The 26,968-nt window shown below is 33.2% G+C and overlaps 1 protein-coding gene across 1 annotated transcript; it reads left to right on the top strand.

Annotated features, from left to right (window-relative positions):
- Positions 1-10,124: 10,124 nt before the first annotated feature.
- LOC120136737 lies at positions 10,125-25,810 on the top strand. Its single transcript, XM_039152707.1, has 6 exons — positions 10,125-10,747; positions 10,892-10,942; positions 11,030-11,102; positions 16,638-16,784; positions 25,504-25,578; positions 25,664-25,810. The coding sequence occupies exons 1-6, from the start codon at positions 10,125-10,127 to the stop codon at positions 25,808-25,810; spliced, it is 1,116 nt and encodes a 371-aa protein (XP_039008638.1).
- The last annotated feature ends 1,158 nt before the right edge of the window (positions 25,811-26,968 follow it).

The raw sequence follows: 26,968 nt of genomic DNA, 5'->3' as shown, positions 1-26,968 counted from the left end.
ATGGTTACAAATGTTGTTTTTCCATGTCTTCAGGATTCATTTTTATCTGATTATATCCTGAAAAGCCATCCATAAATGAAAACCATGCGTGCCCTGCAGTATTGTCCACCAATGTGTCTATGTGGGGTAATGGAAAGCTATCTTTCGGACTAGCTTTGTTGAGATCTCTGTAATCTACACACATTCGAACTTTCCCATTTTTCTTTGGTACGGGAACAATGTTGGCTACCCATTCTGGGTATTTAGATGCCTGTAGGAAACCTGCATTGATCTGTTTCATCACTTCTTCTTTGATTTGCAACAACATTTCTGGCCTCATTCGTCTGAGCTTTTGTTGGACCGGTTTATATTCTGGATTGATTGGAAGCTTGTGCATCACTATATCTGTGCTTAAACCAGGCATATCTTGATAAGACCAGGCAAAGATATTTGAACTCTTGAAGGAGATTTGTCAATTCTTGTTTTATCTGGACTGTCAGAGTAGTACCAATTTTCACCTCTTTCGTTTCTTCATCTGTTCCCAAATTCACAGTCTCAATCTCTTCTTTGTGGGTAGAATTTGTTTGTCTTTTTTTCTACCAATCTTAATAGTTCAGTAGGAACATCACATTCCAGTTCATCCTCACACCCATTGATTTCTTCCAGACATATAGGTTGCTCTAAATTTATCTCTTGATTAAATTTAGGAATAACATGCTATTAACATGGTGACACCTGCAAATTTAAGTCGGACATATTTCCGAAAGAATATAGTAAATTTATGAAATAAATAAATGTATAAATGTAAGAAAATGTAAAGAATAATTGCCATCTGAAAATTTTAAAGAAAATTTCTTATATTTAACATAGTTTCTTTTACAAGATAACAAAAAGTTTTCATATTTTTGAGCTAAACATAAAGATTAGGTCTGAATATTACTCTGCGTTAATATTAAAAACTATAGGAAGATCTTCAGTGGTCCAATTGTTGAGTGTTTCTCCAGGAAAACATGGGCGAATCCTATCCAAGTATTTGCCAGTCTTGTTGTCATTCATGATCATGTTGATAAATAATACATTCATAGCTTCTTCAACTATGCTTTGATCTTTCGTCAACTTTTCTTCTTTAAAGGCTTCCACAAGCTGTTGTTCTACATTAATTGTTCCCCCTGATCTGAATATGGTCTTCAACTGTGGGAAAAACATGTGTTCCCAAAGGATTTCTTTCCCTTTCAACCTTGCCTTTCTGTCCTCACATCTTCTTTTCATCTTTGTTCTTTTGCTGAAAATTGGGCTTAAATCCAAGCCCAAAACGATCTTTCTTCATCTGTATATTTACAGGAACCGAAATCCCTTGAAGATTCTTTCCTAAACCTTTCCAGCTTTAGCTCCGATGCCTAAAGTTTGTTGTACCGTCATCTTGGTGCAATCAGATAATCTGGGATATGGAATTTTGCTTCCTTCTGCAATAAAGGTTGCATTGACAAATTCAAGATCTCGGAAAGAGCATTCAAGAGCATCATCATTGGTTTCGATATATGGAACATCACTTGTTACAGACGCAATGATTTCTTCTTCAGCTCCGACGCATATTAGTTGTCCATCAACAACAAATTTCAATTTCTGATGTAATGAAGAAGGAACGGCTCCTGCTGAATGAATCCATGGCCTCCCTAATAAACAATTATATGTAGGGTGGATGTCCATTACCACAAAGTCAATATTGTACACAATTGGTCCAATTAACAACGGTATTTCCATTTTCCCGAGCACCTCTTTTTGAGTACCATCAAAGGCTCGCACTACATTCTGATAACTCTTCATGTGTGATTGATCCACAGGCATTCTTTGAAGTGTGACTAGAGGTATCAAGTTGAGAGCGGATCCATTGTCAATCAATACTCCTGGCAACACATGACCATGACAATGTGTCGTGATATTCAAAGCTTTTACTGACCCCATTCCGCCTTCCGGTATTTCATCATCCGTGAACGTTATGTAATTGTCAGCGGCTATATGTCCCACAATTCTGTCAAGTTTATTGAGGGATATATCTTCAGGGATAAATGTTTGATTGAGGAATTTCATCAAAGCATTTCTATGTGCTTCTGAATTCATCAATAGATCAAGAATAGAAATTCTCGCTTGTTGTTTGTGTAGTTGTTCAACCACACTATACTCACTATGTTTCAGGAATTTCAAAAATTCTTGAGCTTGTTTTTCTGTCACAGGCTCATTGAATGCTGGAGGGGATTCATCATCAAATACCTTCTGAGGTATTACCATGGCTTTTCCTTTTGCTTTCACTTGTTCTGAAGCATTAGATGTTTCGGGAGAGTAACATCTCCCACTTCTTGTAAAGAACCCGACTTCGCTCACTGCTTCAGACGTCGATGTTGTATCCAAATTATGTATTTTCTCTTCTATTTTTTCTAGAGAAACAGATCCTCCTACCATTGAAACATTGGTAGTATAATTCCAAGGTACCCTGCGGGTATCTTTGTATGGAAATGGTAGAGGAGTGGTGATAACTACTTTCGACTTTATTGGTGCAGGAATCGCCGTAGATGATTTCACATTAATGATCACAGGATCATTTATTCTTTGATTAGGTTTAGAATCCTCTGATGAGCAAACATCATCTTCTTTTTTCCCTGGTTCTTCTTCAAAGAATTCTATTTCTCTATTGTTCATCAATTTTTGCACCAAATCCCTAAACTCAGGACATAGTTGAATTTTATGCCCTTTCTTTTGATGATATTCACAATAATTCTTGCCTTCATTCTGTTTTGGCCTGAATTGTTGTGGAATTATACCGGCTAAAGAGAGTTGTTGGAATACCCAAACAAAAGGAGATTTAATTTCAGAAATGTCAATTTTTGCTTTCTTTCTGTTCTCTTCCTGAATTGCATTCACGTTTTTATCTCCATGATTTGGCAATGGATTATTTGATGCAGATGGTGTATTGAATTCCAACTTTCCAGTGTTGATCAAATTTTGAACCACCCTTTTGAATGCCAAACAGTTTTCAATAGAATGACCCGTAATTCCTTCATGGTAAACACAGTGTGCCTTTGTATCATACCAAGGAGGGAATGGTGGTTGCATGGGAACCAAAGGATAGGGCCGTATGACATCTGCTTTTAACAGCGAATCATAGATCTCCGCATATGGTACTGGTAAAGGTGTAAAAGACAACCTTTCATTTTCCTTTCGAGATCCTCTGGACTCTTCTCGATTAGTGTTTGTTTCCTCTTTCTTAACCCTTGGATGGGTTATTGTAACACTTTTCGATGAATCCTTGTTGTAAGAATTTGCATTATTGACTTCATTCTCTTTTTTCCGGTACATAGGTCTTTTGGAACTAGACCCCTCATTTGATTCAATTTTGCCACTTTTCAAGACATTTTCAAAGAGTTCTCCAGAAATGACCAAATTTGCAAAATTTCTGGTTGCATTCCCCATTAGATGATTTAAATAAGGAGCTTTCAATGTATGGACAAATATTACTGTGGCTTCTTTTTCTGACAAAGGTGGTTGAACTTGGGCTGCCGTGTCACGCCATCTCTGGGCATACTGTCTGAATGTTTCATTATTCTTTTTCTCCAAATTTTGGAGAGTCCATCTATCAGGAACCATGTCTGTTACGTGGCGGTACTGCTCTAAGAATGCTTTAGCCAGATCTTTCCAGGATCTAATGTTGGCTTTGGTCAATTGAGTATACCATTTTAAAGCCGGTCCTGTCAAACTATCCTGAAAGCAGTGAATTAACAATTTCTCGTCCTTCACATATCTTGCCATTCTGCGACAAAACATAGTAATGTGGGATGAAGGGCATGTAGTACCGTCATATTTATCAAATTCAGGAGCTTTGAACTTGATGGGGAGGATTAAGTCTGGAACCAAACTCAACTCACTAGCGTCAAACCCATAGAATGATTCAGTTATTTCCACGGATTTCATTCGTTCTTCTAAGCTCTTGATCTGTCTGGTCAATTCTTCATTTACTTTTTGTTTCTCATTCAGCTCATTCAAATATGGGATTAAATGCTCAGTATTAAAATCCCCTATTTTCACATCTGATATAAGCGGATTTTTACTTGAAGATGCAGGATCCACTTGTCGATTTTCATGTGGTTTGTCTTCTTGAAATGCTGATGTACGAGCATTGATTTGTATAGGTGTAGTACCAGAGTGATAAATTGGTTCTGGTGGAAAACCTAGAGGATATATAGGTTCTTGGTCGAAAGATACAGGATTTTCATGCATTTTTCCAATGATAGCCTGCCTTTTAAACATGTCCTCTATTTTCTGCATCATACTGTCTTGTGAATTTGCAATATTGGCTTCAATTTTCTCTAGCTTCATTCTCATTTCTGCTTGTTCTTTATTATGTTGTTCCTCAATACGTTGTATTTTATCCTCCATAATTCTCTTAGTAGCTTGTCTAGTACCGTAGTGATGTTGTATTTCTCTTTTGGCCAGAATAACTGCGATTAAAAAATCTTTTAATATTATTTTTTTCAGATTTTAATTCATAATTTTATCTTAATAAATAAAATAAAATAAAAAAATATTCATAAAGAAAATTATGAAATGAATGATGAATGTATGCAAAATGTATGTATGCAAAAAGGTATTGATCCCAAAAAGTTAACTGTCATAGAACAACTTTCATCGGCATACAAAAGTTTCTTTATAATAATTCATAACTACAGATAAGGCGTAGCTTTCCTATTAAGCTCTATAATTTCTTTAATTAACCATGACACCTTCTTTCCGCACTTAGAAACTGGATCAACGTGATGCTCAATTATTTTGGCTTCAACAGCTAGTTCCCCAACATATCTAGCAACTTCGCTCATTTGTACCATGGCCTCGAACACCATATTACTTCTTTCTTCACTTCTTTCAACATAGAAATCAGTTGACTTTTGCCATTGTTCATTCGTTCCTTCAAGAGTTTGCTCTAACTCAGTGATTCTGACTTGACAATTGTGCAGAATTTTTTCAAGATCTCTAATGCGTCTTCGCAGTGAAGCACTTTCCTCATTACTTTCTTTGAGATCATTAGGTCCTAGACGAACCTTTTCTTGAAACAATGATTCTTCAAGTTGCAAAATGTAAGCATTAAACTCTGTATTTTTGTTTCTAGATTGATCCAGATCTTCTTCAAGTTTTGTTCGTGCTTCTTGCGTTCTTTGATTAAGCTTCTGGATTTGAACATCCTTGTTTCTGCATCTTTGCATCCAATTGCTAGCCACTTCCTGCTCTACCTCAAGTCTGGTGTTGAAATTTTTTCTTTCTAGCTCCCATTTTTCTTTTTCAATATTATATTCTTCCTTCTTTTGGCCTCTGACTTCAAGTTCAGCAATCAGCTGGTTCATTTCAGATTCAAATCCCTTGAACATGATATTTTTCTCACCTTCAAATTTATCAAAGATGTCATTCTTCATCTCTTCTAAATCTTTGGCTCGATCCCTTTCTCTTTGCATTTCATTCATGATCTCCCGGTGTTCAGCCTTGCTTTTTATAATTCGCTCTCTTCTGTCAACCTCAAAATCTTCCATTTTTTGCTTTCCTTTCTCAAGGCTTTTGAGTAGAAGGCTATTCTTTCCTTTCAGATCTTCAACTCGTCTTTTCTCGATGTTCAATTCTCTGGTCATCTGTATTGTTGCCTGGCTTGATCCTGATGCTTTCCGGGATTTATATAACTCCTGGTAATTTTTCTGTAATGCTCTGAATTCATCATCAACTTTTTCTTTATCTTTTCTCAACATTGCACATTGTGATGAATGAAAGTCAATGTCAACACCCAACATAGCTTTATCTTGTCTCATTTGCTCTAATTCTTTCGACCAGCCTTCTCTTTCTGCTTCAAACTCAGCTCTCAGGATTTCAATCTCTGATGGAACCACCTTAATGCGATCTTCCATAGAGATATCCTCTTTTTGATCTGGTAGAGGAATATTTTCATTTTTCCTGACAGATCTCCATTCCTCATAATCAGGAGTTAGCATTTCTTTTGCTGCTTTAGCTCGGATACAAAAAGTTGTTTTCCAAGCTGTAACGGCTTCCATGATATTTCTTTTATAATTTTTGATGTGGAATGCGAACTCAGATGACTGTAATCCAGCAGTGACAGGTACAAATTGACGACCTTAATACTGTCTTATGACCAGAAGTGGTGCATATCCAATTCCTCCCCATAATCCGAGTAGCATTATCCAATTGTAATCTCCACATTTGTAAAAGAATTCCCTTTGGATTTGCCACGGGGCTCGCCAAACAATGTCATTGCTTTGCAGATTTCGAAAGGCATTAATCCACATATCTTTCTTAATTTCTTTCGGCAATTCTTGCTCCAGAAATTCTTTTAATGGTGAGTAATCCGTATTAAAGCGTCGGTATGAAACTTTTTCTGTCCTCCAGAAATGACTACGGATCCAAACATATAACAACTGGGTACACCCTGAGAATCGTCCACCTCCTAGCTTTCTACAAGCATTTAACGATCTGAAAGTCTCTGCTAGGATTGCAGAAGCAGGATTAATCTTTTTCGGTAGCTGTTCAAACAAATCTACCACTGTCGCTTCAACATATCCCAATACTTTTGGGAAGATGACCATACCATACATACCCAGAGCAAATATATCGAATCGTACTTTAGTATCTGGATGACTCTGAATAAGTTCTTTAATGTTGGTCCAAGCAATGCCTTCGCTTTCGCCTTTTTGTTTTGTACGGGATGCCACCCATTCTTCTCGTACCCCGACAATCTTTGCTAATTTAACTCGAAAGGGTTGAGTTTTAATTGACTTTGAATAGATTCGATTCTCCAAAGCCCCTTCTATATGTAGCAAAGTTGTGTACTCTTCAATAGTAGGGACCAAGTCCTCCTTATTGAGAGTGAAGCAAATGTACCCTGGATTCCAGAATTGAATTAGGGCTCTGAGTAATTCATCATCAACTTCGACATAGAGCAAATATGGGATGTCTCCGTAAGTTTGATAAAACTGCAATTTTTTGTTTGAATCCCAACTTTCCCAAATACTTCGCAAATCTTGCATATCATTTCTTTTTAGTGAAACTGGAGCATAACTGACCAAGTCAGATACATAATCATCCTGCAAACTGTCTCCTTCTTGTCTTTGTAAGTCCTCAGCCCACTGTCTTACTTCTGAGTTTAGAATTACTTGATTTGAACACTTTTATCCATAGATGAAGGCTTTCCAATGAGACAATTAACACTAGGATCAATTCCTTTTATCCTGTATGATGCTATGCAAACAGAAAAATAAAGAACACACAAAAAGAAATGAATTAGTTTACATAATAAAGAAATTTAATAATAACATTTACCTAAATATTTTTATTTAAACATGCTTTTAAATAATTTAAATAATTTAAATTTACATGTAATTTAATCAGTAAAGAAAATAAATAAATTAACAAGAAAGTTAGAATTCATTTCTCCTGTGTGTACACCTATTTTGGACAAAATTTCGGCATGGCTTCGGATCGGAAGAGTTTCTAGGGTTTATTATATGCAGGGTTTCAGATCTAAGAATAAAGGTACCCGAATTGTCCTTGTTAGTGCCCCCTTGGGCTACTAACCCTCAATCCTAGTCCATCACAGACTAAAATGGATCGAGTTCAATTCGAGGGGATACATTTCTCTATGCCTGACACGGAGAATAAATTCTCACGAAGACATAGAGCATATGAACCCCGAAAGTTACTTGCTAGGTCTGACACGGAGAATAAATTCTCACGAAGACGTCGCTTTCACTCCCACTTAAAAGGGACAAACTCAATTATAGAGCTTTATGTTATGCAATGCAAGTGTTGTGTGTGAGGATAAATGTTCAAACCTCTGATAGAAAAAAATAATGAAATAAAATATTTGCAAATAAAAATGAAATATTAATAAGAAAATATATAAATACTATGAAAATAATATGTATATATAAAAGAATTATAAATTAAATATATGAAATTTTAATTTATAATTAATAGAGACAATTTATAATTGATTTTTAAAAGTTTGACCAGTCCCCAGTGGAGTCGCCAAGCTGTCGTAACCGATTTTCGTCCGGGCACGAAATATTATACTTAGCGGGAAAATTGATGTGAGTAAATGGTTTTGAAAATAATTTGGGAGTCGCCATCGGCCTTTTTGGGTTAGGTAGGTCGAATACCTAAAAAATTTTTTTTAAAAGAGTTTTAAGAAAACATCAATTAAAAAATGAACTGATCTGCATTTATAACCAAAAATTCGTTCTTTTTAATAATAAAAAGGGATTCGTGGTCGTTTACGTTTAGGGAAGGATTAGCACCCCTACAACGCCCAAAATTGGTACTTTTTAATTATAAATTGTCTCTATTAAAAAATTTCAAAATATATTTAATTTATAATCTTATTATTTCAAAATTATAAAAATATTTATTTATTTAAAAATATCGGAAAAGGACTTCTAGGTGCCTTAAGACAGTTCTTTTCTTTGATATTAATAAATATTAATTAAATAATATTTTTTTATAATATTTAATTTTAAAATACCAGAATAGGACATCCAGTTGTATTAAGACTGCCCTTTTCTTCGATATTGAAAAATAAATATTAAAATAATTTATTAAAAATATATATAAATTATTATTCATTATATATATTTATGACTATATAATAATAATAAAAGTATTTAAATATATAAACAAATAAAACAATAAAAATACAATTAGAACGATATATTTAAAAGCAGTAAAATAAATGAAAATATTTAAAATTAGTGACTAAAATATAGTAAAATTAAGATTAAAAACCTAATTCATAATTAATCAAAATTATAGGGATTAAACATACTATTTTTTTTTTATTAATTTAGTGACTAAAATAAAACTATATAAAATTCGGATATTAGATTAAAATAAATTAAAACATATTATTCATATTAAAATATTAATTATTAAAATTATAGGACTAAATCTGTTATTTATCCTATATATATTATTTTAATATAAAGGACTAAAACAAATAAAAATGAAATTAAAGAACCGAATTAAAAGGATTATAAACTCGATTTAGTGACTAAAATGTAAAAGTTACAAGTTATAATGGCTGCGGACGGGATTTAACAATTTAAATTTGCACAAATAGTCCTTCCCGAAACGACGTCGTTCGGGAAGGCCTATTTAACGTTTGAAACGGCTGGGCCCGAAGGGCCAGCCTTCATTTCTCTATTTCTCCTCTCTCTCTCTTCTCTGAGAGAGCAATTTCTCTCTCGCTTCTCTCTAAAACAAAGAGAAGCCAGACGGCCGGCAGTCGTCCGCCGGTGTTCTTCTGCCGCCAGCCATCGCCGTCGGCCACCGCCTTCGGTGGTCGGAAAATTTTTTTTATACTAAAACATAGATCGGACCGTTCTAATGACGGTTCCGATGGCTTTTTCTTTTAAACGGCTCCCGATCGGAGCAAATCTAAGAAATATACCTTCAGTTTTTCGAAGGTTTTGGTGAGGTCCGGTGGTCGTGGCTTTCTCGGTAAGCTTCTCTTCTTTCTTTTTCTTTTCTTTCTTTTTTTCTTTTCTGTTTCTTTGCTGCGTTGTTGTTGACTGAGATCGTTGGTAGTTTTTTTAGTATCTTGTTTCTCTGTTTCTCTCTCGGTCTCCTTTTTCTTTGCAGGTTGGGTGATGGCTTTATAGCCATCACCGGTGCTCGTCTCAAACCGGTCCGAAAGGGGTTCTTCGGTGAGTCACCGGACTTCCAGTGGTGACTCACCATTTGGGAAAGACGTGTGCGGCTGGAGTGGCGGCGAGATTGAAGCAGCGCCGCGTGGTCTTCTGGAATCTACGGCGGCGCTGGGACGTGTCCCTAGGGTATTGATACCCTAGGGTTTCCTCTGGCAAACTGTGGACCGTTGGATCAAACTAGATCCAACGGCTGAAACTGAGCGACGGCAGCTGGATGATACAAACCCTAAATTGGGTTTAGGGTTTATTGTGGGATTTTGGATCCGGGCCACTGTTTGTAATTGGGCCTCCATTTTGGACTTGTAATATTAAATAATATATAATAATAATAATTATTATTATTATAATTATAATAATAATAATAATAATAATAATATAAATAACATTAAAATGAAAAAAATGAATATCTTCAGCTACCAAAGCAAAGCTTGCTTAGGATCCGATATAATTGCTAATTTCATGGCTGAAGATGAACCTAGAACTAACAGTACTATTAATGAGGAGGGACCCAGCTCCAAGGATAACAATCAAGAGCAAGAAGAACCGGATAAAGGTTGGCTTCAACTCAGTATAGGGGGTCAGACTCAGGCAGAAACAACAACATATGATGAATATGATCACAAACACGGCCATTACGATCCGGCTACCAGACGAGGAGGGTCGATGTTGATGGAGCTCGATCTATTAGCCGGTGGTGGTTCACAGTTACAGCAACAAGCAAGGCCATTATCCCCTATTTTTTACACCCCCGAGTTTGGTGTTCCGCCACGTCCAACGGTTATGCATAGTTTTAGTACTTTATTCTTTCGACGACACCAGCAAGGAAGTAGCTCCATGATCCCTCATCATGGGGAGATTAACAGGGCATTTAAACCGATAACACCGACTTCATCTTCTTCGTTGGCGCCCTATTTTGGCAGACCAATGGATGTTGCCGGGCCGAGCTCGGAGGTTCGAATCATTGATCCTCCGAGGAGGCCCCATTCTGGCATTTGGTTTATGCTACAAGCATCGCACAATCAGTAAGTACAAAAACAAGATAAGTAAAAAAAAAAGCAACTTGGGAAACAATATTAGCCTCAAACTTTTTTGTTTTTTGTATGGAAAAGGTTCACTTTAGGGTATTCAAAAGTATATTATGAAACTCACATATGTTTTTTTTTCAGGGAAAAAGAACCGTTCTTGCCTCAAATCCCTAAGAGTTATCTGAGAATCAAGTAATTAAATCTATCCTTGTATTTATAATTCTCCTTCTACATTGTGTTATTGTGTTCATTTTTATTGTGCTTTTGAATGTTATTAAGGGACGGCAAGATGGCAGTGCGGGTGATAATGAAGTATCTGGCTAACAAGCTGAGACTGGATAGCGAATCAGAGGTATTTTAAATGCAACTCCATTTTCCATTTCTGTTGCATCTCTTATCTGCTTTTAGGGTAATAAAAAAGCATGAAATTAAAGTCATCACTTCAGTTAAATTAATTACTAGTACAAGGATTATTTATATGACTTGGTTGGTGTTAGGGACGTGACAGAATCATCGGAACTAAATATCTTTCCACTCTTTCTACTTGTCTGATAACATCATATAAGTTTAGGTGGGAAGTATGCGTCTTTGGTACCCCCATTTTCTATTTATATTCATTAGCATTTTTCGCCCATAATCTATGTTCCTTAACTAAGATTATTCCAATGCTGCCTTGATCATGATAATTAAAACGGTTACCAGCTAGCCTTTTGTTTTAGTTGGTTATGAATGTTTCGAGGGACAAACGTAGGATTTAATTATAGGGACGCGAAATTTTAAAATTTTAAATATAATAGGTACCCCTCAATTCATCCGTGGATGTTTAGATCAGTGATAGTACTAAAGGTGTAGGGTTCATTATAGTAATTTGTAGTTCATAGAAAAATACTACTCACCACTAGGAATGAATGGAAAAGGAATTGATTACAACTTTATCATGCATTATGTTTGCATACAATCTAAACTTTTCTTTATAAAAAGGTTATAACTAGAGATGCAATTGGTTTGTGTAAGCTTGTTCATTTGCTAAAGGTAAATGTGATCAACAAATAGCTCCTAAGATATTCAAGTGCAATCATAAAACATTCACCAAAATAGTTAAAAGGCAAAGAAGTTTTGGTTATTATTCTAGTTTTTAGATAAAGAATAGGGACCCTTAAAGCTCATAGATTAGACAAATTGTAAAGTTTTAAAAAAATAATTTTTTAATTAATTCTTTTTTACATGTTATACATTCAAAACCTCGTGATTTTCCTACTTGTTTAACTCAAATCTGAACCATTTTGTAAAGGAGACAATTTGTTTGTATGTTTTGTTTTTTGAAAATTTTTAAGAAAACACATTGAAGGGTATCCTCCCAAAGATCATTTAACAAGGAAGATTTGCATTTTGTTTTATAAATTAATCTAAATAATTATGAACCATTAGAATCATAAAAAGCTATGCATAGGGTTTTATTTTATACGTGATATGCATACGGGTTTCTAACTAGACAACCTTTTATCTTTTAAAAAAATGCATATAAATATAATAGATGATTTGGAAAATCATAAATGCATAAATTATGATGGAGAATATTGTAACTATATAATATATACATATCCAAATAATAAATATTGAAAAATGCTATATATATATATATATATATATATATATGTGTGTGTGTGTGTGTGTGTGTGTGTTTTTTTGGCCAAGAAAATTTCCTAAACGCGTTTAACAACTGGATAGGAACGTGCATTTTAAATCTTTCTCTAGAATATCTCTAGCTATTCTTCCACTTTGAAATGTGTTGCTTGACCTGTTCTAATTTTACGTGGAAACGATATCCATATAATTTGAAAATAGGTTTAACGTGTATAGATAAATAGACATGCAGATAGATAAATGCTAATCATAACATCATCTAATATTGGTAGCAGAAACATAGTATTAATTGTTCCGAATTAAAAAAATTTGTTATCCACATTAAATTTGGCCTTGGGTATCTGTCCTTTGTCCCTCAGCATAGCCACCTAAAATACCTAAGATACAAGTTGGTTTGCTAAAAATATATAAAAATAATATATATGACATCCTCAACATTCTGTTTTGTGTTTGTGAATTATATAATAATTTAGAATGAATGCATTTTTATATTTTTGTTTCTTTTCTTGCACTTCATGCCATGAAGTAATCAAGTTTGAGATCATGACAATATCTTATTTTTTACATTTAAAAAAAGCACACATCTTATCTCAAACACAATCACAAAATATATGTATAAGTATTTGTATATAATTAGGCATCTTTTACATGTAGTTATTAGGTCAACTCAGCTTCCATTGATACCGTAAAATATTTCATATTAGGTAGCGTTTTGTTTTGATTCTATGGGATATAACAAATTCATCCTTTTCTTACATGGCATGCAACAAAAAATATCCAAGGATTAGTGTTATATGTGATTTTAGCGTAGATTTAGGACTATCTCTCTTCTATGATTGGGCACGGTCTCTCATTGAATAAATCATTCCATCAATTGTGTTTGTCCCTACTATTTTACACCATTGTGTTCCCCATGATCATTGCACGTAACCTATAGAAATTCTATTTACATATTCCGGGATAAATCAACCTATTTTATATTGCATAGAACGGTAAAACAATTTATGTCCTTCGAACTTATATTCGAATCTTGTGGATAAAAAATAATTTTATGTGACTATCGAACTCCATAGAAGTCGGGAAAATAAAATAAACACTCTAAGGATATCACTATATTAGATGGTAGGTAGGAAAAGCAAAAGAGATGCCCTCGTGAACACCGAGCAATATGCATTGAGATAAAAACATCTTATCATTTAGGTAAATTTGGTCGGATAATGTTTTTGAGAAAAAAATTTATTTTTTTATGTAAGGTGTTAGAGTGAGTAATTTTTTTTATTTAAGGTGAATGCTACAATATTCTATGAAAGATGTCCAAAAGACACAGCATTTTTAGTTTTTTGGGAAGACACAATTTTACGAGTATGCATGGAGGTTGAAGAAGATGTCGTGTCTTATGGATTTCTTTCAGAAATAGCTGGGTCTTCTGAACTTCTTCCGTGGAGTATTGTAATATTCACCTTAAATGGGAGAAAAAATAATCATCCTAATACCTTATATGCGGAACTATTTTTTTTGAAAGCAGATTTTACCGTTTGAATTTTTATCTAGTCCTTAGTTGCCTTGTTGTAAAATCACACGTGGACATTGTCGTTCTCAAAACCCTTCCATCTTCTTCGTTATCTCCTCCTTTCGTCATGCTTTCGCTTCTTTCATGTGAGCTTTGGGATAGATAATTGTTTGCCCCTTTTTTTTCATTTATGCTCATATAATGTGCTTAAAAAGGGTCATAAAAATACCCTTAAGTACACCACTTTGATGGAATATTTTGTAAAATGACCCATCAGTATCATCACTCCCATGACCAACCACAAAATTACACCCAAAAAAAAGAAAAAAAAAAACAATCCCCACATATTTTACGTAGGGATAAAACAATGCATGAGGGATAATTTTCACAACGGGATCATTCCCTAGTAGTTGAAACGGAACAAAAATAAAAAAGCATAAAAAGACAGATGAGAAAATTAGCTGATCCTAATTCCCATATGTAATGGGGTAAGAGGATATAGGATAGTAGGCTGCCCTCAACGCCAGGTTGAGAGCAGCTTCCGTAGGAGACCTCCGAATTATGAAATGCCCTCCGTGAGACTCGATCTCACGACCCAAGGTTAAGAGCCTTGTACTCTATTTTTTTTGGTGACCGCTCCGCATGCAGCATTAAATTATTAATTAAAAATTAATTAATAATAGGAGAATAAAACCCTTATCTATCATCAACACCCGCCTATTAGTTAATTAATTAATTGATTCCTCTCTCAACTTACATGCGATAGTATTTAATACATTAATTCTTCAATATTTAGTTAAAGAATCTTTATACAAATAATTAAACATTTAACAAGTGGCTAGGGCTGCGATTGCGATGAGATAAATTTCAGTTATTCGAAATTGATTCGGCTAAAATATAGTCAACTCTTTAATCGAATAAATTTGACTCGAGCTTGAGATCAAATTCTTAACTAACCGAAACAAGTTACTTGATACCTAGCTCATTTATAGCCCTACAAGTGACATTACATTATTAACCATCAATTTATAAATTTATACCATAATCGGGGATGAAGCTATTTAAGGAGTGGGAGGGGCTAGGGCTGTAAATGAGATGAGACAGATCGTAAGCTACTTGAGATCAACTCGGTCAAAGCTCGATAAATACTCAACTCAAATAGACTCGATTTGAGCTCGACTTGGCTTTTTAACAAGCCGAAATGATCTACTTGATACTATACTCGAAAATATTGTGAGCATATCAAAAATATAATATATTAAGATTTTATTTTTTTTTAAAATAAATTATTAATAATATTAACATTTATGTGTTGATTTTTTTTTGAAAAAAATGTAGTATAAGGTTTTCATGTATTTAAGGTTTAGGTCGAGTTTGAGTTTGAGGCTTTAATCGAGTTAAATTTAAGATTTTTTTTTCTTTTCGAGCTTTTACGAGCTTCAGTTCATGATTTTGAGTTTGAGTCGAGATTGAAAATTTTAGGCTCTCGCGTTTTCGAGTCGAGTCGAGCTTCATTCCAGAGTTTTTGAGTCGAGTCGAGCTCAACAATATTCGAGCTCGACTCGGCTTATTTATAACTCCCACCCAAATTTTTTGATTTAATAGTATTTTAGGTCTTTATCAGTTTAAATTTAAGTAAAATTGGATGTCCCCCAATTTTTAGATTAAACACATAATAAGTTCTTATTATTTTTTAAATTAACTATCTTGTCCCTCTCAGTATTTGATCATGGCTCCGTCCCTGACCATAATGGTGTATTAGATATAAATCTTAATCTAAATAATTCTTTCATTAAAGTCGTGTTTGATTTGGTTTTGTATCAAAAATGAAAACCTAATATTTATGACAATTAATATTTAAAATTTATAATTGAAACATTCCCGATTAATATTATTTTAGAAATATTTTCTCATAAAGTTTAAAGTGAAACTAAATTTAGCAACAAGAAAGAGTAGTATTAATTAAGGGAAAAAACACCAGAATTGATTAGAAGGGAAGATTGAGCCTTTAATTAAGAATTAGGTTTTTATTTTGGAAGAAAGCAACGTGAGGAAGACGTGCATGAGATGTGATTGGTGTACGTGGCGTAGGCTTGGGTGGGTTTTGTTGGAAAATAATTAAAAGAAAAAGAAGATATTCTCATGATAGCGTTAGATTTTAACTTTATAAATATAAAAGTTGATTTTTTTATTTCTAATTAAGTCTTAATATAATTAAAATATTAAATAAATTGGAAAGGTGTATTCTGGCCATGCCTTTTGGATTCATTAAAAATTTGTGTTGAATTAATTACTGGATTACTATTTTTATTTAATTAAAATAAAAAAGTCTAAAAGAAAAATGATTTTGGCTTGCAACTAAAGTCTGGGTGGCCCCCGAATGATTATTTTCGGGCAGTTTAAGGCCACGGGCAGGCTTGAGCGTGCTTGACCGCTAACCTAAATTGGAGTAGTAAAAAATATATATTTTTCAATTTTCTTTGTCTTACTGGGATAGAGTTGCAAAGGAGAAATTTTAGGGTAATCTACATAACTAGTCATTCAACTATTATATTTCCAACGCTTGTTCAATTCTATGCATGCCTTACGTATAGATCATTATGTTTTGGTTTCACTCGTCTCTGACATTTCGTTTTTCAAGGACTTTGGTGTCACTTTGTGAAAAAAAAAGATGAGGTCGTTTAACATGAAACTAATTGCAATATTAAATATGAAACATTGTTGAGGTTGCAGATAGAGATAAGATGTGAAGGGCAACTGCTTGAACCAGGGTTGACGTTGCAGCATGTAAGGGATCAAATATGGAGTTCAAGACAAGCTCTTGATTTTCCTCCCCATTATACTTCAACACCACCTGATATTAATAATAATAATCTCATGGTTCTGCATTATGGTAGGAGGAGCCACGCCTTCAATTAATCATATTACACCACCACTGTCCTTAATTTTTCTCATAATTTAATTTCATCCTTTTATATATAGTTGTGATGAATGAGTGAATGTATCATTTCTTAAGTTATGAAATCCCCTCCTTTTTCTTTATTTTCATTTAATGAACAAAATAATTTTGTATTTCCAAGCTATATTGACTTCATTTTTAGTTTTAATTATTATTTTTTCTGATACTAGCTAGCACAAACTTTATTGATTAAGGGTAAATTATATTATTATTTTAATAGTATTAAAATCATACCAATCATTTTTTTCCTTTTAACTTAAGTATTAGACGAATTTGTAAATCTGACGTGAAACATATTTAAAATACATAGATTAAATTATATATATATGATTATTATATGAAATATTTGAATATAAGGTATTAAAAAAAGCTCTCCTTATTTTAGTAATGATGCCTGTCTTTTTACATATTCAACTTAAGTTATCTATAACAAATATATACGTTTTAATTCACTTGAAAATGATATAACTTTATTTCAATTGATATTTGTGTAAACTGACGACCAAACTGATAAGATTATATATATATATATATATATATATATATATATATATATATATATATATATTAGATGGAGTGGGTGAGAGGCAATCGTCACTTGAAAACTTAAAATTATCATATATTTTAAATTTAATTTATGTATTTTTTATTAAAAATATGTTTTTACTCTCTAAAATTTTATAAGTTTAAGTATACTCCCTACCATAAAAGCTTGTGTCCTTCCAAATATATATATATATATATATATATATATATATATATAGTTGGATTTGGAGAATAATGCTAAAGCCATCTTTGAGTGATGAGCTCATGCTTAGCTAAAAAAAATGTACAAAACATACCGACTCTTTTTGGGCCAATTAAAGTAGATGTCATCTTCTATAAGATCCAACTTAAATTTGAAAGGATCTAATATATTCAAGCAAATGTTATAGTAAAAAAAAGAAAGCACCCACAAACATTGTGAAAATTGGTGGTATCTTAAAAAAACTTAATATAAAAAGTTTATAAATTATACATCCTTTTCTATTTAGATGTTTAAATATTATTCGATTAATATAGGTGTTTAATGTTATTAACGTTATCATTTTAATTGCTTGATATGTGACAATTGTTAAAAAAAATTGTTATATGATATTTGTCACATTTATATTTTTTTTTTATTTTTTAACAATCTAATACTATTACTATTATTTTATAAAACCATCATCTAGTGCCGTAGCCTAGAATTTTTATATTGTATTAAAGGGCCCAATTATTTGAAACACTTGTTATTATGCTTTCAAAATTTCCATAATATTTATTATTATGGGCTTATTTTTTAATATTTATTATTAGAAGCCTATTTTTCTAATATTTGTATAAATGTCTAATTTTTTGTCAATATTTTTTTTCTAATATTTGTTATTAAAGGCTCAATTTTTTCAATACTTATTATCAAGGGTCCAATTTTTTCAATATATGTTATTAGGGCATACTTTTAAAATTTACTTTTTTCTAATATTTATTTGTTATTATGAATCCAATTTTTTCAGTACTTTTTATTGAATGTTCAATTTTTATATATTTGTTATTACGAGAATAGCCTTAAAATTTATTTTTTTAATATTTGTTATTAGGGATTCATTTTTTTTCCAATACTTATTATTATGAAGCTACCCTTAAAATTAATTTTTCAACACTTATTATTATGAACAATTACTTAAATGATGGTATGAAACCACAAAAATGTCTGTTATGTAGTGGTAACATCCAAAATTACGATATCAACAATTGTTATATCCACAATAGTATATGTTATTAAAAAACCACAACCACGATACTTGCAGTGACCACAATATCATATGTTATGTTCAAATTAACAATAAATACAACATGATCGAAGACACAAATACAAATTGTAATTAAACCTCTAATTAAGGGACAAATTTTTTTGCCGAGGTCCACCAAAATCTCAGAAACGAGACTATCACCACCCTTACCGTCATTTGAAATCTCTAAATCCCTAAACTCAAATCCTTAAAATATTAAATACATAATCCCTAAACCCTAATCAATAATTGTCGATCGTCGTCGATCCTTTAGGTGGAAACAATAGCCATGTTGCCTCTACATCCATTTGCACTATTGGTAGTGGTCAATCAAAGACGTTAGTGGTAGGTTACGGTAATGAGGGCATAACACCCTTTCCCGTATTCGTACCTGAATACAAGTCAGAGATGTCACACAACACTTGTAAAACATTTCTTATTTGGAACCAGTAAAATATTTTTGTTTCTTAAAAATTTATTCATTTAAAACCCTTTTTCACCAAAACTAGTTAATCACATAAAACTAAAAAGTAATATTTTGATATACAAATCATACTCGGTTTTAGGCAACAATATGACAATTCAATATTGTTTTATATAATAAGTAAAACTGCCTAAAAGCTGTTAGAATTAAAACTCATCTTTACTCCGATAAAATATAACTTTATCAATTATTAAACTAAAATCCCTATTTATAACCATATTCATGCTTACTAAAATTTATACATAAATATTGTTACGAAACATTTAAAAGCTATACACATATCAGAGCAATTTAATTCATTTCAAATCCAACTATATTAAAATATTTTGGACACTTATTATATGTATACATGCCAACTACAATTAAAAAACAACAGTGGGATCTCATTTTGTTACCCATAATAAATCTTCGATATTTGATGCCAAGTCCAACTCCTTACTCCACATGCTTTCTTTTACCTACACGTGAAACAATCAAACACAAAGTATAAACTTAGTGAGGCATTATCAAATAAAAAATAAAACATATCGGTATATAAAATATCACATAACTTATAGTACATAAAATATCATATAATAATATATGAACGTATGAAACAAATTTTCAAACCTTTCTTTGAACTAAAATCTAAAAATCAGTTTTTCAAAATCCATAATTCAGAATAAATAATTTAGATATAAGACATTTTATGTCAAATCAGAATATTCGATGAAAGCTTTACTTTCAACGAATCAAATAAACCTGCACTTTTCACATTTATTTAACTGACAACCTAATGTATAACAAATGAGAATGCATGGCACTTGATTAATATAAACGAGTGTACTGTATGCAGTATAACTGACTGTGAATAAATTGAACATTTAGTGCCATGTGAATCAATTACATCATAGGTTCCATACAACCGGTTTGTACATATAGTGCCATGTAATACCAATACAAGACTGTAGAACACACCAACACTGTACTTATAACCAATAATGCATCACACTAGCATATTATATGTGCAGACAACATATCACATATGTGTTATAAAATGTATCATGTCCTCTCTGTAATGTACTCGAATGTACCTATATAAGATCGATCGATAAACACTCCACCTCATGGCATGCCAATTGTACCAACAAATCTCAACGCACAAACAATGGGCTTTTATCCAAAATCACATATCAATCACTTATCATAAAATATCAATGGATACTCATATTTAACAATATCATAATTCAGTGCATTGGGCAGTTCATACCCAAAATATCCATAAATCATTTAGTAAAATATAATATAAAAATATATATTGGGTAATTCGTACACAAATTCATTCATAAACTTTTTCAGGAAATCATTATGAAGATATTTCATAGTACATTTCAAAACTCTTTTTCTTTAAAAAACATCATAGGTTGACTTATCACAAGTCTTTCTCGTATTATAGAAACGTATATAAAGTAGGGAGCATTCATATGGTAATGCTTCAGTAGCTAACCTTTCTACCAATATAAACGTCAATTTTGTACTTTATCCTTGTTTTTAAATTTGCTATAATATTGATCACGAACTACATGAGAGTCAATTACACAAAGTACACATTTAAAAGCACGTGTTAGTACCTTCACTTAAATGATAGGCACATGTTAGCATAAAATTGCCAAAAATGCAATTAATGCATATTTGATATAAACTCCACACATGATTAATACTAACTTTAATACTTTAAAATAAAACTTTAATTCTCCTAATATCAATATTCATCCAATAGTTCCATATTCATCTCAATTTCACATTCTTGACCAACAATATGAATTATGTTAGAATTCATCCAAACCTTTCCAATTTATTCAAAATGATCATTTTTCATTTAACTTCACATTGAAGCTTCTAAAAGCAACATTGCTCATCAATTATAGACAAATTTCCTTCTGAGCTCGTACGGTATACTAGCATGAGGCCACTATGGGCTCTGGACTGGTCACTGATCTGGAGGTACCCTTATTGATCTGTCCTGAAAAAGCTCCACTACCCCTCGAGAACCCTAGACCTTGCTAAATAGATGGAGTTGACCTCTGCATTAATACGAGGGATATACTCTAAGCTCTGGGATAGTCTTTAATAAAATGCTCCAATGAGCCATAGTTGAAGCAACCACCGGACACCCGATAACACTCTCCGGGGGTGTCTTTTATTGCAAGTTGAGCTTATTGGCTGGACTGGAGTCTACTTTTTCCTACTAGTGCCTAATCTAAAAACTGATGATAAGGGTATTCTACAGGGGCCAGACCTACCTCCACGTTCTAAACTCTGAGTTGCTCCTCTAGATGGACCTGACGGTTACCTTCACATACCTTGAAGACCCCTCGACCTCATTCAACATATGGTGTTAACCTCCACATCGATGCAGGGGATGTGCTCTGATCTATGGGACAATCTCTAATAAAGTTATCCAATGAGCTGCGACTGAAGTAACAATCAAACACCCGATAACACTTTTGAGGTGTCTCCTACCATAAGTTGAACACACTGACTGGGCTGGAGTCTACTCTGTCCTATTGGTGTCTGATCTAGAAACTGATGATAAAGGTCTCTTACGAGGGTCAGACCTACCTTCGCGGTCTAAACTCTGAGATGTTCCTCTAAATAAACCTGATAGTGACCTCCACGAACCTTGAGGACAAATGGCTCTCTCTGCTAATGAATAAGATGGTCTAGCTATCTATGGAGCTCTCTAACTTTGACCAATTAATCGCCCATTGCCTGAGACTTCTTACTCAAAACTCTCTCTAATGCTTTTGCCCACTAGGTTAACTCTATAAAGATGCAGAGAGGGTAAACTTCCAGATGAGAGAAGATATTTAGGTGGAGGCCCTCCCTAAACCTCTTACAATGGTGAGCCCAGTCCCTACTAACTTTGGTGCGTATCGGCTCAGTATGAGAAATTCATTTTCATACTCATGTATGATCTTGTCGCCTTGAGGAAGATGCAAAAATTGGTCCCTCAAGTCATCCGTATGGGCCTCTTCGATGTATTTCTATCGAAACTTTGACAGAAAGTACTCCCATATGAGACTCTTTGGCTCCATTTCCATATCCATTGCCTCACACCAATAAATCACATCACCTTTCAAAAGAGAGATAATTAACTTGTCCTCTTGAGTAAGGTACAGTTGGTGCAACATACGAAGAGTCTCTCTAAGCCACTGATCTACTGTGATCGGTCATTGTCCTCAAAATCATATAAATTAGTGGTCTTGTACCTACGAAGCCTCTATACTAGGACTCCTATGGTGCTACTACAAGTTGAACTGGAGGTACAGGTAGGGGAGAAGGCATAGCTGGTGCAATCGGTATGGCCCAGACTATTTATCTAAAGACTGAGGTCATGTCTCGAAAAAAGGTCACCTCATCGATTCTTGCGTCTCCCGATACCTCAAAATCAAAATCCAGGATGAAATCGTTACCAGTATCCCCAGTGAGGGAGACACGACTCTCATTTGTTCCCTCGTAACTAGAAGTAGTGCTATCGACCATAACCTAAGTCTGCAATTATAAAAGAAAGTGAGGTCATTATCATCATTCCATAGACTTAAGCATTCTTGACACTCTAGGGGCATGTACTCACACAGATGCTTACTGACTTTGACCCATGGGCCCTATGAATGAATAAACCTAACATTCTGATTCCACTAAATATAACACCAAAATCTGGTCTGACTCAAAGATCAAATGATGAAGGCTTTACACGGACCATTAAAGTGGCTAACAAAAAAATTTCTTTTGAATCGTTTGTAAAACAACAATAAATCATTCACCATAGTATAAAATAAAACATCATAAATCGAGGTTTACAAAATATAGGAAAGCTCATAATACATACAAAATACAAACACTGAGTTTTAAATCAAAATGAAGTTATGACTTGGAATAATACAAGTTCCATATAATACATATCCTCTAAAATACTTAAGACATACTTTGAAAATTAGCTGATCTGGAATGTTTCTACGCTATAACTCCTCTTTGATCATTTGCTAACCTATGAACTGAAAAGAATTTTAAGCCTTGAGCTCACAAGTTCTGTGCCACGCTAATAATTATGTAATACTACATGTATTCATTACATAAACATGCCAATGCATAAAGTCATGGATATACGAAAGTATTGCAACAACATTCGATAGATTTAGTGGCGCGGTTGGGAAAAAAATTTATAGCCCAGGATAACTCAATAGCATACCTTGAATACTTTAGGGTCTCGAGGTAAGAATCAAAATTTTATGTGCATAAAAACTTACATCCTTAACAACATGTAGGCTCTCAAACATTGGTCATGATCTGGAATTTTACATGCATTAGAAACATGCTCGACCAACTTACTCCATCTAGTCTTGAGGCATCTGTGCCTAGCTGGCAACTGAAGTGCCTAATGTACTAGCAGACTATATTCAAATATTTCATAATGAAGAGAATTGTCATACTACTAAAGGGACTCGGGTGTCTTAACTATTTCCCGAACGTCACACAATGTCAGTCTTATGTCATCATATCTTATTCTGTTTCTAGTTGTATTTATAATTACTTTAGTTGTTCTCAATAGTAGTCATGTACACAAGGCTTCTATGACCCCACAACTCCCTTATCCAAGCAATTGAATTAATTGGGCTATTTGCCCAACTTATGATGATGGTAACAATACTGTGCCTATTGATACCAAAAATAGCTTCGAATTTTTTGGTAAAACACTCGGTACCGATACTCTTATTGAAGTATCGATACTTTTATGGGAGGGTATCGATAATACCTTGAGTATCGATACAAAAAATGGCTTCGATGTTTAGAAAAATGTATTCGCAATAACTAACAAGATAAAGTATCGAATAAATATAAGATCTAATATACTTACTATATATATATATATATATATATATATATATATATATATAAATTCATAGTATATACAATTTATTACATATGTACATAACAAAGTAAATTTACTAAACTAAAAACCAAGGCATATTTATACATGTATGCATATAACGTAAGACATGCACATGAATCTATATGTACTAAAATGTAAGCATCAGAAAATCACAAGCGCTAGAAATAAAATAAGCCATAAGTATTTAACATGACTAAAATGGAAACTACAAAAATACCATGCTCAAGGAGGACCAAAATATAAAACATATAAAAGTATAATACCAAGATCAGAACTTCATTAATAAATGGTGAAACGATACAATACAACAAGACTTCAAGCCCTTAGGGGACTATTTACCAATTTTATAAGAAATCTAATCCTAACCCCATCTTTACTTCATTCTTGACATTTATCTGTAACTCTCTCCACTATTTCTCTTTTAACTCCTCTTAGTTAAGAGATGATAAAACTTTCATTCTCTCAAAACCAAAAATCAAAAGAAAGAACAAAAACTACCTTTGATGCTTTGAAGATCCCACGATTCTAGCAAAGCAAGAGTATTCATATATGAGCAGTAAGGCTTTCTCTTTTTTCCTGTGTTCTTCTTCTTTTTTTCTTTTTTTTTCGAACTTCCTCTTTTTTCTTTTTTCTAAATCATCTTCTTCTGTTTTCTTCTCTTTCTTTTTTTGAACTGATTCCTCTTTTTTGTTGTTGTATGCTTGTATATATAATGATGGTGGCTTCCATGAGATGTGTATTTGGTGAGGCAAATGTATAGGTTCTATAGGCCATGCAGAGGGTAGATGGAGGTAGCTGAAGTCTTGATTACTTCCATTAAGTGCCCTAATTTTCTTGATTTTGGTTGGATTTAACTTGCTCATGTTTACTGTTACAAAACAGTAGTAGGATTGACCTTTTGATAGTGACCAACACGGTGACTGAAGTTGGAATGGGTGGCAGTGGTGACTGGAAACAGTGATGGTTGCAGTGACTATAAGAGAATTAAGGTTCAAAAATCCTAATTACTTTGGATTATTGCTTGGGCCTACTTTGTTGAGCTTCATGTCTTGGGTTTTAACAGATTTGGGTATGTTTTGTTGTTTTGGGCAATGTAATCTGTAAAATAATAATAATAATAATAATAATAATAATAATAATAATAATAATAATAATAAATAAATAAATAAATAAAATGAATTCGATAAGGACAAAAAGGAGTGTCTACAAAAAGGAGATAATTAACGTTCAAAGAGTTTTTTTGTCCAATTACATCTTTCTTTTTTGAAGTTTGATATTGTCTCAAGTGAGACTGAAAATGAACAATATCTTAAGAGAGATTTTTGAAGATCAAATCTTCTAAAAGGGATATGTTCTACTACTCTTAAGGTGGATTGGATATGGAAACATTGATTCACTTTACTGCCCTTCAGGGAAGATTGAATCGAGGTAGATTTGCTTCAATGCTCTTCAGGGAAGATCAAATATGTGCTCCGCTTTTCTTCAGGGTAGATCATATATGCAAACTTTGATTCACTTCAATACTCTTCAGAGAAGATTTAATTGAGGTATATTTGTTCTGTTGCTTTTCAGGGAAGATCAAATATGCTAAAAGGGATCTGCTCCGCTGCTCTTCAGGGTAGATCAGATTTGAAAACTTTGATTCACTTCACAGCTCTTCAGAGAAGATTGAATCGATGTGGATTTGTTCTATTGCTATTCAGGGATGATCAAATATGAAAAAAATAATCTACTCTACTACACTTTAGGGTATATTAGATCTGAAAATTTTGATCCACTTCACTTCTCTTCTGAGAGATTGAATCCAGGTAGATTTGTTCCACTACTCTTCAAGGAAGATCAAATATATAAAAAGGAGGATTTGCTCCATTACGTTCCAGGGTAGATTAGATCTGGAAACTTTGATTTACTTCACTGCTCTTCAGAGAAGATTGAATCGAGGTTGATTTACTTCACTGCTCTTTATGGAAGATCAAATCTGAAAAAAGAATCTACTTTGCTGCGTTCCAAGGTAGATCATATCTAGAAACTTTGATTCACTTCATTTCTCTTCAGGGAAAATTGAATCATGGTTGATTTGCTTCACTGGTCCTCAGAGAAGATCAAATCTGAAAAAAGGAATATGCTTTGTTGTTTTTAGTGGAGATCAGACATTAAATCTTATGATTTTTCGCCTTTTCCCTCTTGAAGGTTTTAAACTGGTTACTTTTGTTTGGGATCCTCTATCTTTAAATTTGAATTTCTCTTCATGAGGTCCTGTTGTCATAAATATTTAGTTTTCTTGAAAAACATTATTAATTCTTGGCTCCTAGTAGCATATTCTGCATGCCTTGACAAACTTTTCCTTCAAGGTTTGCTTTTCTTTGCCCCAAATTCTGATTCTAAGCTTCTATGTTTGAGAGACATTCGATAACTTCCAAGACATAGTTCCATCGAAATTATCTTGTTTGAAAATGTTATTCTTCACTTTTCAATATTTTTTTTCAAAATGTGAAAACGTTTGATGAAGAAGTTTTGAAAAATGGTGTCCCACACAATAGGCTCGCAATTGAAAAAAATTATAAAACAAGGGTTCATTGGGTATCAAACAAATCAATTACTCTTTTGATTTTTCAAGAATTATAGCCCTTTTGACAAGTGTCAAGATTAATGTCAAAATTGAGGTATAGGTTGATTCTGGAAAGGTAAGGCTCTCAGTTGGCCTTTTGTATTATAGCATATCTGGTTATTTGGTTTGAACTAACTTGAGAAAGTGGTTGTTATGTTATGTTCATTTTCTAGAAATACTCACAGGTTCCAAGCTCTCGGGAACACATTTGGGATGTGCGATGCTTCATTAAGAGATTTGTAAGAGCACTTTTTATGCTATAATTATGC

This window comes from Hibiscus syriacus, unplaced genomic scaffold (assembly GCF_006381635.1).
Source record: "Hibiscus syriacus cultivar Baekdansim isolate YM2019G1 unplaced genomic scaffold, ASM638163v2 tig00001869_pilon, whole genome shotgun sequence".
NCBI classification, from domain to species: domain Eukaryota; kingdom Viridiplantae; phylum Streptophyta; class Magnoliopsida; order Malvales; family Malvaceae; genus Hibiscus; species Hibiscus syriacus.
Note: the sequence above shows the minus strand (reverse complement) of the source record. Positions and strands in the feature narration are given on the sequence as shown.

Coding starts and splice junctions, on each gene's coding strand:
- LOC120136737 (XM_039152707.1), top strand. CDS start 10,125: ATGAATATCTTCAGCTACCAAAGCAAAGCTTGCTTAGGATCCGATATA. Junction 10,943..11,029: donor AAGAGTTATCTGAGAATCAA/GTAATTAAATCT, acceptor AATGTTATTAAG/GGACGGCAAGATGGCAGTGC. Junction 11,103..16,637: donor GACTGGATAGCGAATCAGAG/GTATTTTAAATG, acceptor TTGAGGTTGCAG/ATAGAGATAAGATGTGAAGG.